This window comes from Lipotes vexillifer, unplaced genomic scaffold, assembly GCF_000442215.2.
Source record: "Lipotes vexillifer unplaced genomic scaffold, Lipotes_vexillifer_v1.1 scaffold1263, whole genome shotgun sequence".
In the NCBI taxonomy this organism is placed as follows: Eukaryota; Metazoa; Chordata; class Mammalia; order Artiodactyla; family Lipotidae; genus Lipotes; species Lipotes vexillifer.
Window position 1 is genome coordinate 92,790 of NW_006785259.1, and position 14,797 is coordinate 107,586.

General features: G+C 51.9%; 1 protein-coding gene across 2 annotated transcripts in view; it reads left to right on the top strand.

Moving 5' to 3' along the window:
* The window catches only part of IQSEC2 (IQ motif and Sec7 domain ArfGEF 2), a 78,348-nt gene extending 67,273 nt beyond the window's left edge, over positions 1 to 11,075 (top strand). Inside the window, exons 9-15 of one of the 2 annotated variants that reach the window (XM_007457343.1) lie at positions 2,157 to 2,296; positions 3,075 to 3,200; positions 5,062 to 5,161; positions 5,714 to 5,875; positions 7,480 to 7,653; positions 8,111 to 8,160; positions 8,766 to 11,075. In XM_007457343.1, coding sequence (XP_007457405.1) covers positions 2,157 to 2,296; positions 3,075 to 3,200; positions 5,062 to 5,161; positions 5,714 to 5,875; positions 7,480 to 7,653; positions 8,111 to 8,160; positions 8,766 to 9,731 — 1,718 coding nt within the window. In that variant the 3' untranslated portion in view covers positions 9,732 to 11,075. The remainder of the gene's footprint in view (positions 1 to 2,156; positions 2,297 to 3,074; positions 3,201 to 5,061; positions 5,162 to 5,713; positions 5,876 to 7,479; positions 7,654 to 8,110; positions 8,161 to 8,765) is intronic. The other variant, XM_007457344.1, reaches the window with a different exon arrangement.
* Positions 11,076 to 14,797: the final 3,722 nt, after the last annotated feature.

Consider the following 14,797-nt stretch of genomic DNA (forward strand, 5'->3'; position numbering starts at 1 on the left):
CCTTGTTTATTTATGCCCATAAAGACTGGTTTATTTTAGGTACCCTTTCCTCCACTTATGCATTCATTTATTCACTCCACCAACCAGCCAGGCAGTTGGCACTGGGTGCCTCATGTGTCCCAGTCCCTGTGGTGGGCGCTAAGGACTGGGGAGGGGCATCTGCCACAGTCCCTGCCCTAAGAGGGCTCCCGGTTTGTGGGAGAGATACCCAGCACAAGACAGGAAGTGAACTGTGATGTCAGGCCAAAAGTACAGTCAGAGCTCAGGGGAGAGAGAGCCTACCTCCAACATGCTTCCTGGAGGAAGCAGTATTTTCATTTTCAGGTGGTTCTTGAAGGCACAGATAATGTGATGGAACAGTGATGGAGGAGGCTTACCTAGCAGTAGGAATAACAAAGGCACAGAGGTAGGAAAACGTTAAGTTGTTTGGAGAACAATCAAGAGGGGGTGGACAATCCAGTTGGTAAGGTCAGTTGGAACCAGAATCCAGCAGCCTTGAGTGCCAGATGAAAGGTGTCACCTTGACCTTTTTTCTCAGTTTATTGTATCAATGTCAAGCCCTGCCTCTCACCAAAGAGCAGCCTACTAAAAATGGCACAGATGTTAGGATTATTTAGACAAAAGTGAAAGAGGGAAGTATAATTGAGGAAAAACAAACAGACAAGACAAATTTGCTGACTGTCATGGTTTGCACAATTGGGCTCTAAGCTCTCTGGCAGCTGAGGTAAAAAGGCGGTGTGATGAAGGCTGTTCCTTTAGCACCTGGTGTCCATGGAGGAGGTGTGGCATTTCCAAAGGAGAAAACATTTTCTTTAACAGAAGGTTTAGAGAGAAGAGTGAGTGGGTTTCGCTCAGCAGACAATCAGAAGGATGGTAGACTTGAGAGGAGGGAATTAGACAGATCAGAGGCCATCTGGAGCTGTCTCCCAGAATCCTGCCATTAGTCGTTCGTTCGTTCCTTCATTCATTTCATCCATTCTCCCTTCCCCCCTCCCTGTCTCTCTCTCTAGCTCTCTCTCTTTCTCTGCGTGTGTGTGTGTGTGTGTGTATACATATATACATTTTTTTTTTTTTTTTTCCTTGCGTTATGCGGGCCTCTCACTGTTGTGGCCTCTCCCATTTGCGGAGCACAGGCTCCGGACGCGCAGGCTCAGTGGCCATGGCTCACGGGCCCAGCCGCTCCGCGGCATGTGGGATCTTCCCGAAACGGGGCACGAACCCGCGTCTCCTGCATCGGCAGGCGGACTCTCAAGCACTGCGCCACCAGGGAAGCCCCATATATGTATTTTATATATGTATGTATATGTATATATATTTCCCCCTCCAATTATTAAATAAATAAGCAAACAAACAAATGAAATAAATACCTGCTCATTCTGGAAATTTTAGAAATATAGAAAGTTATTAAAAATTTTAACCATCCAAAATTCTGCCCCCTAGAGGCAACCATGGTTGATATTTTGGTGTATTCTAGTCTTTTTTCCTGTGCATATGTAACTTTTTATACAGTTAAGATCAGGCTGTACATGCAATTTATTATCTTGCTCTTTTCACTTAACTTGCTACAGGAATTTTCTCATGCTTTTTTGATAAACGTCAAATTTTTAATAGCTGTAAATTATTTTATGAAACAGGTATACTCAACTTTACTTAAGTATTCTGCTGTTAGAACTTAGGTTGTTTCAAATTTTTCCCATAAGTTGTACTTATACATATATCTTTGCACATATTTCTGAGTAATTCCTTAGAGTAGGTTCCTAGAAGAGGAGTCACTGAATACTTAGGCTTGCCAAATTACCTTCCAAAATAGTTAACGTCAGTATATCTGCTTGCTTCCCTGAACTCTTACTAACACTGGATATTATCATTTAACATTATTTTTGCTAGTTAGAAAGGCCAAAAAAAGTATCTGATTGTTTTAGTCACACTGTACTCTGAGTTGTTTAGATAAAATCCCCACCCTGGGGAAGAAAGCAACTGACTATCTTGAAGGGCGCCTTTCTTAGCCCAATCCTGACCAAGGGACCGAGGGTGCCCACTCCCTCCAGTCCTGGCCATTGTTATGGCCCACGCTTGGGTGTGGGGTGTTGTGGAGAATCCCTGCCACCCACTCCCCACATGTATACTATATATTCCTGTGTATTCCCTCCACCCAGGGGTTGACAACGGTGAAGACATCCCCCGAGACCTCCTGGTGGGTATTTACCAGCGCATCCAGGGGCATGAGCTGCGGACCAACGACGACCACGTGTCCCAGGTGCAGGCCGTGGAGCGCATGATTGTGGGCAAGAAACCCGTAAGTGCCTTGGGAGACTGCAGAAGGGACAGGGTTTGGGAGGTGAGTCCATGCCCCTTTCTGAGCCCCAGGCTCCCCTCAACTGCCTAATGGAGTGGGTGGTGATGCATTCCTCAGGGGTGGTGGGGCAGGTTGAGTGAGATGCTCTATGGAAATGTATCTGGCACATGGCAAGGCACATCATGGGTGCTGTATAAACATTAGCATCCTTCACACCTCTGGTTTTGCCTGTCCATCCCGAGTGAGCAGCCAAGATAATAGTTAGCTGATGACCAAAGCCAAGAACACACTCTAGTCTTTTAGTCAACAAACATCTACAGATGCCTTTCCACTGAGCCCAGCATTTCGATTGGCACTGGGGACACAGATATGAATAAGATGTGATCTCTGTCCTTGGAAGCACTCCCAGACCAGGTGGGGAGGTGTCAGACAAAGACACAATAACTTCACCTTATAGTTAGGTTAATTAAGGGGAGTACACGGGAGGGAGAGGTCATTTTCAGCCCAGGGAGATCAGGAATGGCTTCTTGGAAAAGAGAACCCTGGAACTGGGGTTTGGAGGAGGAGTGGAATGTGGCCATAGGGAGCTGGGCAAGAAAGGCATTCCAGACACAGGGAGCTGCCGGGACAAAGATAAGCCGAGGTTTAGTTGCTTAGACTCGTGTGTCAGAGTGACAGTGATATGTACCAGAGGTGAACATCCTCTTGCAGTTAATGTTAAGATGCCTGAAGCTGGTGGGCTGGCCTTGCGGACACCTATTTCTTCATGCCTATCTAGGTCCTGTCTCTTCCTCACCGTCGACTGGTTTGCTGCTGCCAGCTCTATGAGGTGCCAGATCCAAACCGCCCACAGAGGCTAGGGTTGCATCAGCGAGAGGTCTTCCTCTTCAACGATCTCCTTGTGGTATGAGCACTGAGGGGAGAAGGAGGGAAGGTGGTGAGCTTGGACCACGGGTCTGGTGTGAACCATATTAACATTGGTGGGTGGAGGCGTGGCAGGTAAGGAGCTCTGCCATGTGATCTGAGTGCCTCAGCCCGTCCTTTACTTCACCATTTGGAGGATCCATTTGGAGGTAGTGGCAGCCACACGGGGGCAGAAAATGTGAGGACCAGGGCAGATGACAGGCTTACAATCTGGAAAGTGGTAGAAAAAGTCCCTGCCCACCTCAATAGCCCAGTGAGTTGGCTGGAGGACGTGAACCTGTGACCCTGGGGTCAGTCTGAAACCTACTGGTGGTCAGGCTGCTTGAAGTGATTCTTAAAACCGAGCTCATCACCAGTGTATAGACATGTGTCTTTTAGAACTAGGACTCTTAGGACTCTGCAGGTGGGAAGGGAAGTTCAGGGTCTCCTGTCCAACCTCTTACCCCACGCAGAAGCCAGCTTCCTGCATGGCCCTCTGTTTGCATGAGTGCAGGCACAGAAGGCTGCCTTCCTCCAAGGCAGCCAGTTTCCCGTTCAGACAGCTCTGACTGCTAGAATCTGTCTCCCAGTGGGTTTCCTTCAATAATCTTCACTCAACCCTTGGGATCACAGAGAACAAGTGTTCTCCCTCTGCTCTGAGACAGCTCCTCAGGGGTTTGAGGACAGTGACCTGTCCTCCCTTGGTCTTCTGTCCTTTAGAGCAGGTCTCCCAACCTCGGCACTATTGACATTTAGGGCAGATGTGGGATACTTTGTTGTGAGAGCTGTCCTGTGCATTGCAGCATGTTTAATGGCATCCCTGGTCTCTACCTACTAGGTAGCAGTAGTACTCCTCAACTAACAATGTCTCCAGACATTGATAAATGTCCTCTGGAAGGCAAAGTCACCTCTAGTTGAGAATTGCTGCTTTAGATGAAGCTCCTCCAGTGCCCTCTCTGAGCCTTTATTTCCTCCTCTATGAAGTAGAGCTAATCCCTATCTCAGGGTTGTCATGGGGATGAAATAAGAGGTTAGATGCGGACTAGCCTAACCCAGAGGAGGGCCTGGCCCACGCAGGTATTGAGTAAATGTTTCACCATCCATCATGTGCTGAAACCTATGGGTGCCCAGCCCCATGCTAGGCACTGGGTTCCCAGAGATGAGGGAGACTCAGTCCTCATTCTCGGGAAGCTCACAGTCTGAAGGGCTAAAAGGATGCTTTGCATAACTGTGCACTGTAACCATCCTGAAATCAAATCATGTGCTTTTAAACGCCATTTGCAGGTGGTCTGAGGTGTTTACAACTTATATTAGCTCAGTCCAGAGTGCCCAAGTACTTGACAAAGACCTTGGGTTGTTGAGAAGAAGACTCGTTAACTCTATACATTGCTTTATTGAAGATTGCTAATGTGCCCCGGGTCTGGTCCAGGTGGGCAAGACACATGAAAACCAGACTCCTCTTGGTGCTCCCAGTCCAGCAATCACACACTCAGAGTACTCTCCTAAAGCCTAGCGGTGAAAGGCACTGAACCAGCACTCTGGAAGCTCAGAAAATGGCGGGAAATCTATGTGAGGTGTTAGAACAGGCTTCCTGGAGGGAGCAGCATTCAGTTGGTTCCTGTAAAAATCGAAAGTGCCTGTCGTGCATCATCATTACATCAGGAACTTGCATTTTTCTCCCATCTTTCCTATTCTGCTCCACAAGCTTCAGTTCGCCCCAGCTTGTGGGTATGTGTGTTTGTGTGTATATGTCTGTTAGTGGCGGTGGGGTAGAGGGGAGGGCAGCTGCAAGCAATAGGTGCCATGTGGAAATTCCCCACCCCAAACCCTGCCTCTTGTCTTTTTCCCCACCCCTGCCAAAGGTCACCAAAATTTTCCAGAAGAAGAAGATCTTGGTGACATACAGCTTCCGTCAGTCCTTTCCCCTCGTGGAAATGCACATGCAGCTCTTCCAGAATTCATGTGAGTCCCTTCTTGGATCCCAGCATCCCAAGAGTCTTTGCCATGGCCCTCATGCTCATCCTTTTTGCACACCAACCTCCAGTTTGTGGACTCCTTTACAACTGGGCTAAGGTCTCCAAAGCACCTACTTGGTCCCAGGATGTAAGACAGGCCAGGGTGGAGTATGACTTGTGCCCTGGGGAGCTCATGGTCTGGCAGAGAACTGCAGCATGTATGTTTTTTGGTGGGCCAGAGGCATGGCAATCATGGTATGCGTTGAAGGACTAAGCCAGAGGAGCTTTGATGGGTGGCCTTCTGGGCAGCAGAAGCAATGTGAGTAGAGGTAGAGGCATGCGGAAAGGGGTTCTAGAGAGCAGCCAGAGTTCAGTCTGCCTTTACACCCAGGGCCGTGATTACCAGGAGTTTGGGGGCTTTGGAGCAAAGGAGAGCTGCTGCTAAAGCTCATGCAGAGAAGAGGCTGGGTCAGAGTTGGACATTAGAAAAAATTATTTCACATATGAGCCACCTTGCTTCAGTCCTGACAGAGGTGCCTGACCTCCCCCCTCCCCACAGATTACCAATTTGGAATCAAGTTGCTGTCTGCAGTACCTGGCGGGGAGCGCAAAGTCCTCATCATCTTCAATGCCCCCAGCCTCCAGGACCGGCTGCGCTTCACATCCGACCTGCGAGAATCCATTGCTGAGGTGCAGGAGATGGAGAAATACCGTGTGGAGTGTGAGTAGCCCAGCCACGTCTCCTTCCCCGTCTCCTGATGCAGTGCCTTGCAAACACTAAGAATCCTGTCCTCTGAGAAGCTCAGAGTTGAGGGTTAGCTTGTCCAACCTTCCTACCCTCGTTCCAGGAACACTTCAGCCTCTGCCTGAATAGCTTCAGTGACAAGGGGCTCATTAACCTCTCAGCCTCAGATTATTACTCCAAGCCCTAATTATGAGCCAACTCTTCCTTCTATTAAAAGGCAGCAGGGAAAAGAATCAGGGTATTGGAGGTAGGACTCTAGTTTCAGATGCCAGGTATGCTACTTATTATCTGGGTAAACTGGGGCAAGGTGCCTGACTCTCTGAGCCCCAATTTCTTCATACATGAAATTGGGGTGGTGAAATCTCCTTCGCAGAGTTGTGGAGATTCAATGAGATAAGGTGGAATGTGTGTCCTACATGTTCATAGGACATGCGTGTTGAACATCCTAGGTGTCCGACAAATGTTAGCCCCCTTCCCAGCCTCTCCTTTCCTCTCCCCACATTCTAGTTCCCAAGCTGAATCCTGGTGACCCATCCTCCCAGCCTCCAGGGGCCATATCAAGTCATTTTGATCATATATGATGGAAAATAGTGATTACATCTCATTCCTCCCAATGCCCTCTAAGTTTTCTCTTCTCCAGGCTAAGCAGTCACAGTTAAGTAACATGGTGTTAAGGAGAAAGAGGCAGGCAGAGAAAGACAGAGACAGAGACAGAGGTGGCGGATAGCTCCTCGGTGAGGCCTTCACAGTTCCAGGGTCTGCTGTGCTCCTCAGCAAGGCAGGTCACTCATTCAGCTCACCAGGGCCTTGAGACCCTGGGGACATTCAGAGAGAGGGTGAGCATGCCAGGCTGAGGGGAGGGTGATAGACAGAAGTCTCTGTGACCTCCGCAAGGAGGCAGGAGTATAAGGCTGAGAGTATGGGCTCTGTACTCAGGCAGACCTGCTTCCAGAATGTCGGCTCCCCCCTTCCAGCTGTATGACCCTGGGCAATCTCTGTGACTTCTCAGATTCTCAGTTTCTTCCTCTGAAAACTGGCTACTAATACTTACCTCTGAACTGGTGTAAGGATTGAGAGAGATCGAGTACGCATAGCACCCAGCATACTGCTGGCACATGACAGATGATTTGATTCCCTTTGGTTTCCTGCTCCTGTCCTTCCAGGAGCCTTCTGCTCTGGAACAAGGTATCTGAGAATCGAGAGGGCTCTGGAGTGAGTGCCCTTCACCATAGGCTCGAAGGGCCTTCCTGCCCGTCCTGGGAACAAAGCAGCCAATGTAAAGCTCAGTTTTGAAAGGTAGGGGTGGTCTGGGAGACCAGGCAGGGAAGGGGAGAGGAGCCGGAGCAGCAGACACTAAGAGGGACAAGGGGAGACTGAGCCAGAGGAGATGGCACGAGACGGGCTGGGCGCCGCAGTGCTTAGGAGATGTAGCTGAGGTTTGGCTGTCCAGGGGGTGAAGCAGGAGGCCTGAGGACAGAGCAGGTGAGGAGGGGGAAGGCCCACGGAGGGCTGGGGTCAGTCAGGTGGCCTCTCACTCCTGTCCCTGACCTTTGCTCCCTGTCTCCCCACCTGCCACCCAGCGGAGCTGGAGAAGCAGAAAGGTATGATGCGGCCTAACGCCTCACAGCCCGGAGGGGCCAAGGACTCGGTGAACGGCACGCTGGCCCGAAGCAGCCTGGAGGACACGTATGGGGCAGGCGATGGGCTCAAACGGGGAGCACTCAGCAGTTCCCTGCGAGACCTCTCTGATGCAGGCAAGTCTCCCGGGGCCCCTGCCCAGGCTGGGGAGCCGTGGGACCGGGTGTCCTCTTCGCCTCCTATCACTGACTGCCAGCCTTCCTTGCACCCGCCACACGTGCACGCACCCTGCCTTCATCCAGAGCCCTGGGTGCCGCGCTGCAAGGGGCCTGGGAACCGGGTCAGAACAGGCGGAGCCCAGGATTTGGGCCAGGGAGCACGAATGGGGCCACAGTCTTAGCCCCGCTCTCTCGCCGCTCCACCTCTCCTCTCTTTCCTCTTCTGTCTGTCCAGCACCACCTCTCCTCCTCCTCCATCTTTTCCTCCTCCCCACCTCCCCCTCTTCAGGGGGGGAAAGGGAATAGGGGTGTCTGTCCCCGGGAGGGGCCCAGACCTGGTGCCCAGCTCTGGAGCCCAGCAGGGTGGGGAGGGGGGTTGCTGCTCTGACGCTGGGCTCCTTGCTTGTGGGTGCAGGGAAGCGGGGGCGGCGTAACAGCGTGGGATCGCTGGACAGCACCATCGAAGTAAGTGCCAGCTCCTGCCCCACTTGTCCTCTGCATGAGCCCTGCCCCGCCGCCCCGCGGAGCCCCAGAAGAGGAGGGGACCTGTTGCTTCCCCCTCTTCCCTGCCGGGAACCCTGCGGCTACCTCTCCCAGCCAACCACTCTCTCAGTCTGTCCTCAACTCTGTCTGTCCTCACTCTGCCTGTCTCTCAGTCTATCTTCCACTCTCCCAAGCCCCCTCTCAACCCCAGGGCCGACTCCAAGTAGTGATGCCCTTGGAGTTGGGCCCAGAGAAGCTCTTACCTCCAAGTCCTGCTCTTTGACCCTGAGCAAGTCACTCTGTCTCTCTGGGCCTAACATGCTCCCTGTCTGCAAAATGGGGATGAGGAGGAGGTACTGCTAACTCTTCCTCTCCCAGCTGAGGCTCAGATGAGATAGTGGATGTGACAGCAGAGCTCTGCAAGCTGGGGGCGCTCCATGTACAAGTACAGGACTGTGACTTGGTTTTCATTATGCCATGAGGGGGTCCTGTCTCCCCAGCTCCAGCCCTCAGGGACCAGGTGGAGTTTAGGGTTGGGGGTTTAGGACATCTAGACCGGCCTGACTTCCACCCCTCCCCGCTTCCAGGGGTCTGTTATTAGCAGTCCACGCCCTCACCAGAGGATGCCACCTCCGCCCCCACCCCCGCCGCCAGAGGAGTACAAGAGCCAGAGGCCCGTCTCCAACTCCTCATCCTTCCTGGGCTCCCTATTTGGAAGCAAGCGGGGCAAGGGGCCCTTCCAGATGCCACCACCGCCAACAGGCCAGGCCTCTGCCTCCTCTTCATCTGCTTCTTCCACCCACCACCACCACCACCACCACCACCACGGTCACAGCCACGGCGGCCTGGGGGTGCTGCCTGATGGGCAGTCCAAGCTCCAGGCCCTGCATGCCCAGTATTGCCAAGGACCGGGCCCGGCCCCGCCCCCCTACCTCCCACCCCAGCAGCCCCCTCTCCCCCCACCTCCTCAGCAGCCCCCACCCCTGCCGCAGCTGGGCTCCATTCCACCGCCTCCTGCCTCAGCTCCTCCTGTGGGGCCACATCGCCACTTCCATGCCCATGGCCCAGTCCCAGGCCCCCAGCACTATACCTTGGGCCGGCCAGGCAGAGCTCCCAGACGGGGGGCCGGAGGACACCCTCAGTTTGCTCCACATGGCCGCCACCCCCTGCACCAGCCCACCTCCCCCTTGCCCCTGTACAGTCCTGCCCCCCAGCACCCTCCAGCCCACAAACAGGGCCCCAAGCACTTCATCTTCAGCCACCACCCACAGATGATGCCAGCAGCAGGGGCCACTGGGGGCCCTGGATCCCGGCCACCAGGGGGTTCCTACTCCCACCCCCACCACCCCCAGTCACCATTGTCACCGCACTCACCCATCCCACCCCACCCCTCCTACCCACCCTTGCCCCCACCCTCACCCCACACCCCACACTCGCCCCTGCCGCCCACCTCCCCCCACGGCCCACTGCACGCCTCTGGGCCCCCTGGCACGGCCAACCCACCCACTGCAAACCCCAAGGCCAAGCCAAGCCGGATCAGCACCGTGGTCTGATGAATGGAGAGTGTGAGCTGGGGACTAGGGAGGTCTGGGGAATCTGCAGGAGAGGGGCCTCACACCCTCTCTGCTTCCTCAGTTTTTCCAAAACATATATACACATAGACATGTCCTCCTCCCCACTGCCTCCCTGCCTTGGGACCCCTCCTCTAACCCCCAACAGTCTCCATGGGATTTCCTTCCAGATTCGAGACTCCTTGCCACTTGAAGCCTATACGCAAGGCTCTCAAGCTCTGGGGAGTGGTGAGGACCTTTCAGAGATCCTCGTCCTCTTTCCTCTCTTCACCCTCCCCCCATCCCTTTCCCTGGAGGTCTAGTTGGGTGGCCTCAGACCTCCGGGCCAGTGTGAGCTCCCTGTCAGCTCTGGCTGGTAGGGAAGGGCAGGTGTCGGGAACAATGAGGGTGAAGGCTTCCCCAGGGCACCTCTGGCCACCTAGGGCCAGGAGGGAGCTCTGTAGAGTTGTGGCCAAACCTCAGCTGGCTCGGCCCTCTCTCTGACCTCAGGGCCTGGCCACGCACCTCCATGTGTCTCTCCACCTGCTGGAGGACATGGAGTGTCAGTGCACGCGGTGGGTGGGCCCCCACTTATGCTGGTCCCCAGGTGGGGCAGTGCATCCTCTTTGGAGCCAATCTCTGCCCTCTCTCCAGTAGGCCCCAGCCCAGACCTCTTCAGCTTCAGGACCTTGCCTCTCCTTGCAACGTTCTTATCCTGATCAAAGTCCAGACAGGTTTGGGGCGGGGGGGGCTCAGGTCTGGGATGAGAAGGGCACTGCCCTCCCTCACCCATATTGCATGCCCCCCATTCCCTCACACCTACCCCACCTACAGCTGAAGACAATGCACTTTATAGATATTGCCCACACACACCTTGCTGGGCAGGGCACCCAGCATCAGCCCTGGGGAGAGGGGCTCCCAGAGGGCCACCGTGAGCCTGAGATGTCCTTCCTGAGGCAGAGATTGGAGCCATCAAAGTGGGGGCTGGGAGCCAGGATGCCTGAGTCCTTCTGTCCGTCAAACTCTCCGCTGCCTCTCCAGCCCTTTTACAGCCCTGTTTATTTATTATAAATATATTTTTTACAAGCCCCAGCTCCTCTTCTTGCCCCGCATATCCAGCTCCTTTCTCAGCTCCTGCTTCCCTCTCCCCTCTCCACCATGGGCTGCAGTACAGACAGACAGATAGACCCTGGCTGTATGAAGGGCCAGGGACCCTAGGGCTTGGGGGTGGGGAAGGGCAGCAGCGGGAGGGGCTGAATGGAGAGGAGCTGGGGTTTAGGCATTGTCTTTTTTCCTCCTTGTATATAAGAATGTATATTTGATGCCTCATAAAAGACCTTGTGCTCACCTCCCGCCTCTGCCTCCTACTTGTGCCCCCTCCCCCACAGTGGAGACCCGGGAGAGAGGCCTTAGCCCAGGGAGGTGAGGCGCTGATGGTAGAAGCTCAGGCAACTGGGTGGGTGAGATGCTTTGGTTGGGTGGGAGGTGGGGGTGAGAGAGGTTTTCCTGTCTCATTTCATTAACTATCTGCATGACAGAGCAGAGCGGAGAGGGTCTGGGCTTTGGAGTTGATCCAGTTCAGATCCTGGGGTTTCCCCTTCCTAGTGCCTTTGGGAAACTGAGTCTGTTTCCTCAGTTGAAAACTTGGGGTGATAAGCCATTGCCACGTGGGATTGTGATGAAGGCATGAGGTAACGAATGTCCAGCAGCCAGCATGGAGTAGGTGCTCAGCAAGTTAGTTCCCTTCTCTTGCTTTCACAGGTTGGATACTTCCTCTACTCTTGTGGCATCTATTCTCACCCTTCCTGTGACTGGCCAGGCTTTGCCCTGGAGCCCTCTCTCCTTCCCCACAGCTGGGCCACATTTGTGTCCTTAAGGATGTGTGTGTGGGGGGGGCGGATGGTGACCTGGGCCAGGAAGTGGGGGCTAGATACATCCATTTTAAGAGCTCTGTGTACGTACTTGGGATGTTAGATAACAAATAGTTGAGCTCTATTTAGTTTACAGAGGAAGGGTCAGGCCCAGAGAATGGAAGGGTTTTTCCCAAGGTCACACAGCAAGTCAGGATGGGGCGTTCCTGACTTCTAGTCCAGGCCCTTTTCCAGTGCCCAAAACTGCCTCCCTATAAAATGGACATGTTTCCAGCACCACTAATCATGTCCTGGGTCTCGGCAGAGCCTAGGAGGAATGGGGGACACTGGCTCTTGGTTAGGGTCAGCAGGGTCCCCAGAAGCAGCAGTCAGTAAATATTTGGAGGGCCTTCTTAGAGTGTGGAATGGCCTCTAAGAGAGAACAGTTTGGATGGCCCCACTCTTAAGCAGCTGGGATCAATGTCTTTGTTTTCTTCCTCATACGCACATTTAAGCAAAAGCAGCAGTTGGGACCATCTAAGCATTTGGTCCAGAATCAAGTCCAGTCAGCAGTTTTTTTGTTTCTTCCCTGGTGGACCAAGCTGGACTGCCTTTGGTTGTTCCCACTTCTCCCACCTTCAGCTTGATGCTCGTTTTGTCTTCCCAAAGCTCAGCTTTTAGTACTCAGTCAGACTTGACTGTTGCCTTTGGCAAGTCACCTTCTCAGAGCCTGGTCTTTCACCTGTAGCATACGGATAATAGTCTTACAGGGCAGTTGTTAATAGATGGATGTGAAATGCCTACCTCCTGCCAGACACACAGTCAGCTGTTCTCGGCAACCTACAGAAACAAGTACAAACTCCTTTGCCTTGACGTTGGAAGTCCTCCACCACGTGGCCCTGGCCAATCTCTGTAATCCTCTCATTTCTCACCTACACTTTGGCCATCCACTCACCACTCCCTGAAAAGATCTGTGTGTAATTTCCAAACTCAGTATTTTACCTGTGCCTTCCCTGCTGCCAGATGTACTCCCCTAACATCCCTGATAAAGGTTTTCTCACTCTTATGAGCTGGCCTTAAAGGACCCATCCCTCACAAAGTGCCCTTGATCACATTCTCTGAGATCCCTCACATCGTTATCTATCTTCCCCACTAGGCCATAGCTGGCACAGATATGACACTGGTCTGAATCACCTCTGTCCAGAGTATTGCCCAGCACAGTGCTTGGCACAGCACAGATGACACTAAAATGTTTGTTGATTTGAATGAATGAATAGTTCTTTCTAAGCTAAATCTTAAAGTATCTTGGCATTGGTTGATTTATTGATTGATGCAAGCTTTCAGGCCCCTCTGGAACCCCCTAATGCTTCTCTCAGCTCTCTCCTACCTTCTCCTCCTCCTCCCTTCCTCACTGCAGTCCCAGCACTGGGCCATCCCTGCTCGACCCTCCCCCTCTCCCTGGAGGCTCACCATCCAGACTGTGGAGGGGTGTTGGGCTCCTCACCTCCCCATTTCCCTGAGGACCTGAAGACAAGGAGTTCACTGGCTGTCCTCAAACGTTCTACTGCCAATCTCTTTGGCAATGTGGATGAGGATGGATGACACACAACAAAGGACAAAGGTCCTAGAATCTCACAGAGTTCTTATCTTTATCTAGACCAGTGCTGTCCTGTTGTAAGTCTTTCTGTGAATATGGAAATGTCCTATGCCTGTGCTGTCCAATATGGTAACCCCTAGCCACTTGTGGCTATTGAGCACTTGAAATGTGGCTGCTTGCAACTGAACTGAGGCACTGAATTTTTAAATTTAAATTTAAATAGCCACATGTGGGTACTGGCTACCATATTGGACAATGCAGGACAAGACTTTCAGAAGTAGACAGCCTGGGGGAATGATGTCAATACAATATAGTAATAAGTGCAGTCCCAGAAGGGAGCACAGCATGTGTGGGAGCACAAAGAAAGGGAAAACCCAACTTGGGGCAGGGGTCAGGTAAGCGTTTCTGGAACCGCTCCTTTAGCTGAGTCTTGAAGGGTGAGTAGGAATTAGCCCAGTAAAGGAGGGCATTTGTCAGAGGGAGCAGCATGTGCAAAAGCCTGGAGGTGTGCGAGTATGTAATGTTAGCAGAATAATGAGAAAGGAATGCCGAGAGGGCAGCCCAGGTGGTGGGCATGGCACATCCCAAAGCAGAGGTGAGCAGCTCCCATATCCTCATTCCTCTGTTGCCAACAGGTTTTCTCACCCAGGCCTCGCGCCTCCAGGGTCTCCGTAGAAGCTAAAGAAAGACCAGGTGACACATTGGGCTATGTAGTGTCTCTGTTGTAAAGCTATTATTTTTCCCTCTGTAATTAATGAGTATCTTGAGGGGAGATGCATTGGCATTATGTAACTGTCTTGTTACTCCTCAAACTTTCACTCACTAGTTTTAGTATTTGCTGATGATTCTTGAGGTTGCCAAATGGTGACTGTCCAATGCCATCATTCTTTTGACATGGATTAGTTGGCTCTCCAGTGTAAAGGAGAGCTTTCCCTTCTCCTATGTTTATGTATTTATATTCTCACGGACCATGCTTGTCTATCATTTTCAGTGAGTTATAACACATTAATGTCATTCTTTATTTTGATGTTCAAAATGTCCCAGATTTGGCCAGCAAGAGGCCCTCCAAGCTGGCTCCTGTGTCCTTTTGGCAGGTCTCCAACTTTCCTTGAGCACTTCCTTGTTTTCTGGCACCACAAGATGCTCCAGGCTCATCTTGTACTTTCCCTGCCCCAGCCCTGGAGTCAACAATTTTTTCCAAGGAGACCTGGAAATGCCTGGTTGACGATGGCATCTAGGAACCAAGATTTGGGCACTAAGTGTTATAGCTACGTTTTCAGGGTTTGCTTTTTTATTTGGAAAAAGTTTGAGCATCTATTGATGATTTTCTAACTCCATCATTCTTTGAAGGAAGAGCTTTCCCTTTTCCCTCATTTTATTTATTTCTATCAGTGTGGAGTCACGGATTTTTATTTTACACAATGAGTTATAATCCACTATCATAATTTATTTGGAATTATTATTTTGAATATATCATTTTATTGTGATGCATATGTATTAAGCACATAATATGCATCTATATTTCTCTTTCTCCCTCTCTCTCTCTGTCTCTCTCTCTCTCTCTCTCTCTATATATATATATATATATATATACATACATATATATCTCCATAAATTCGCAT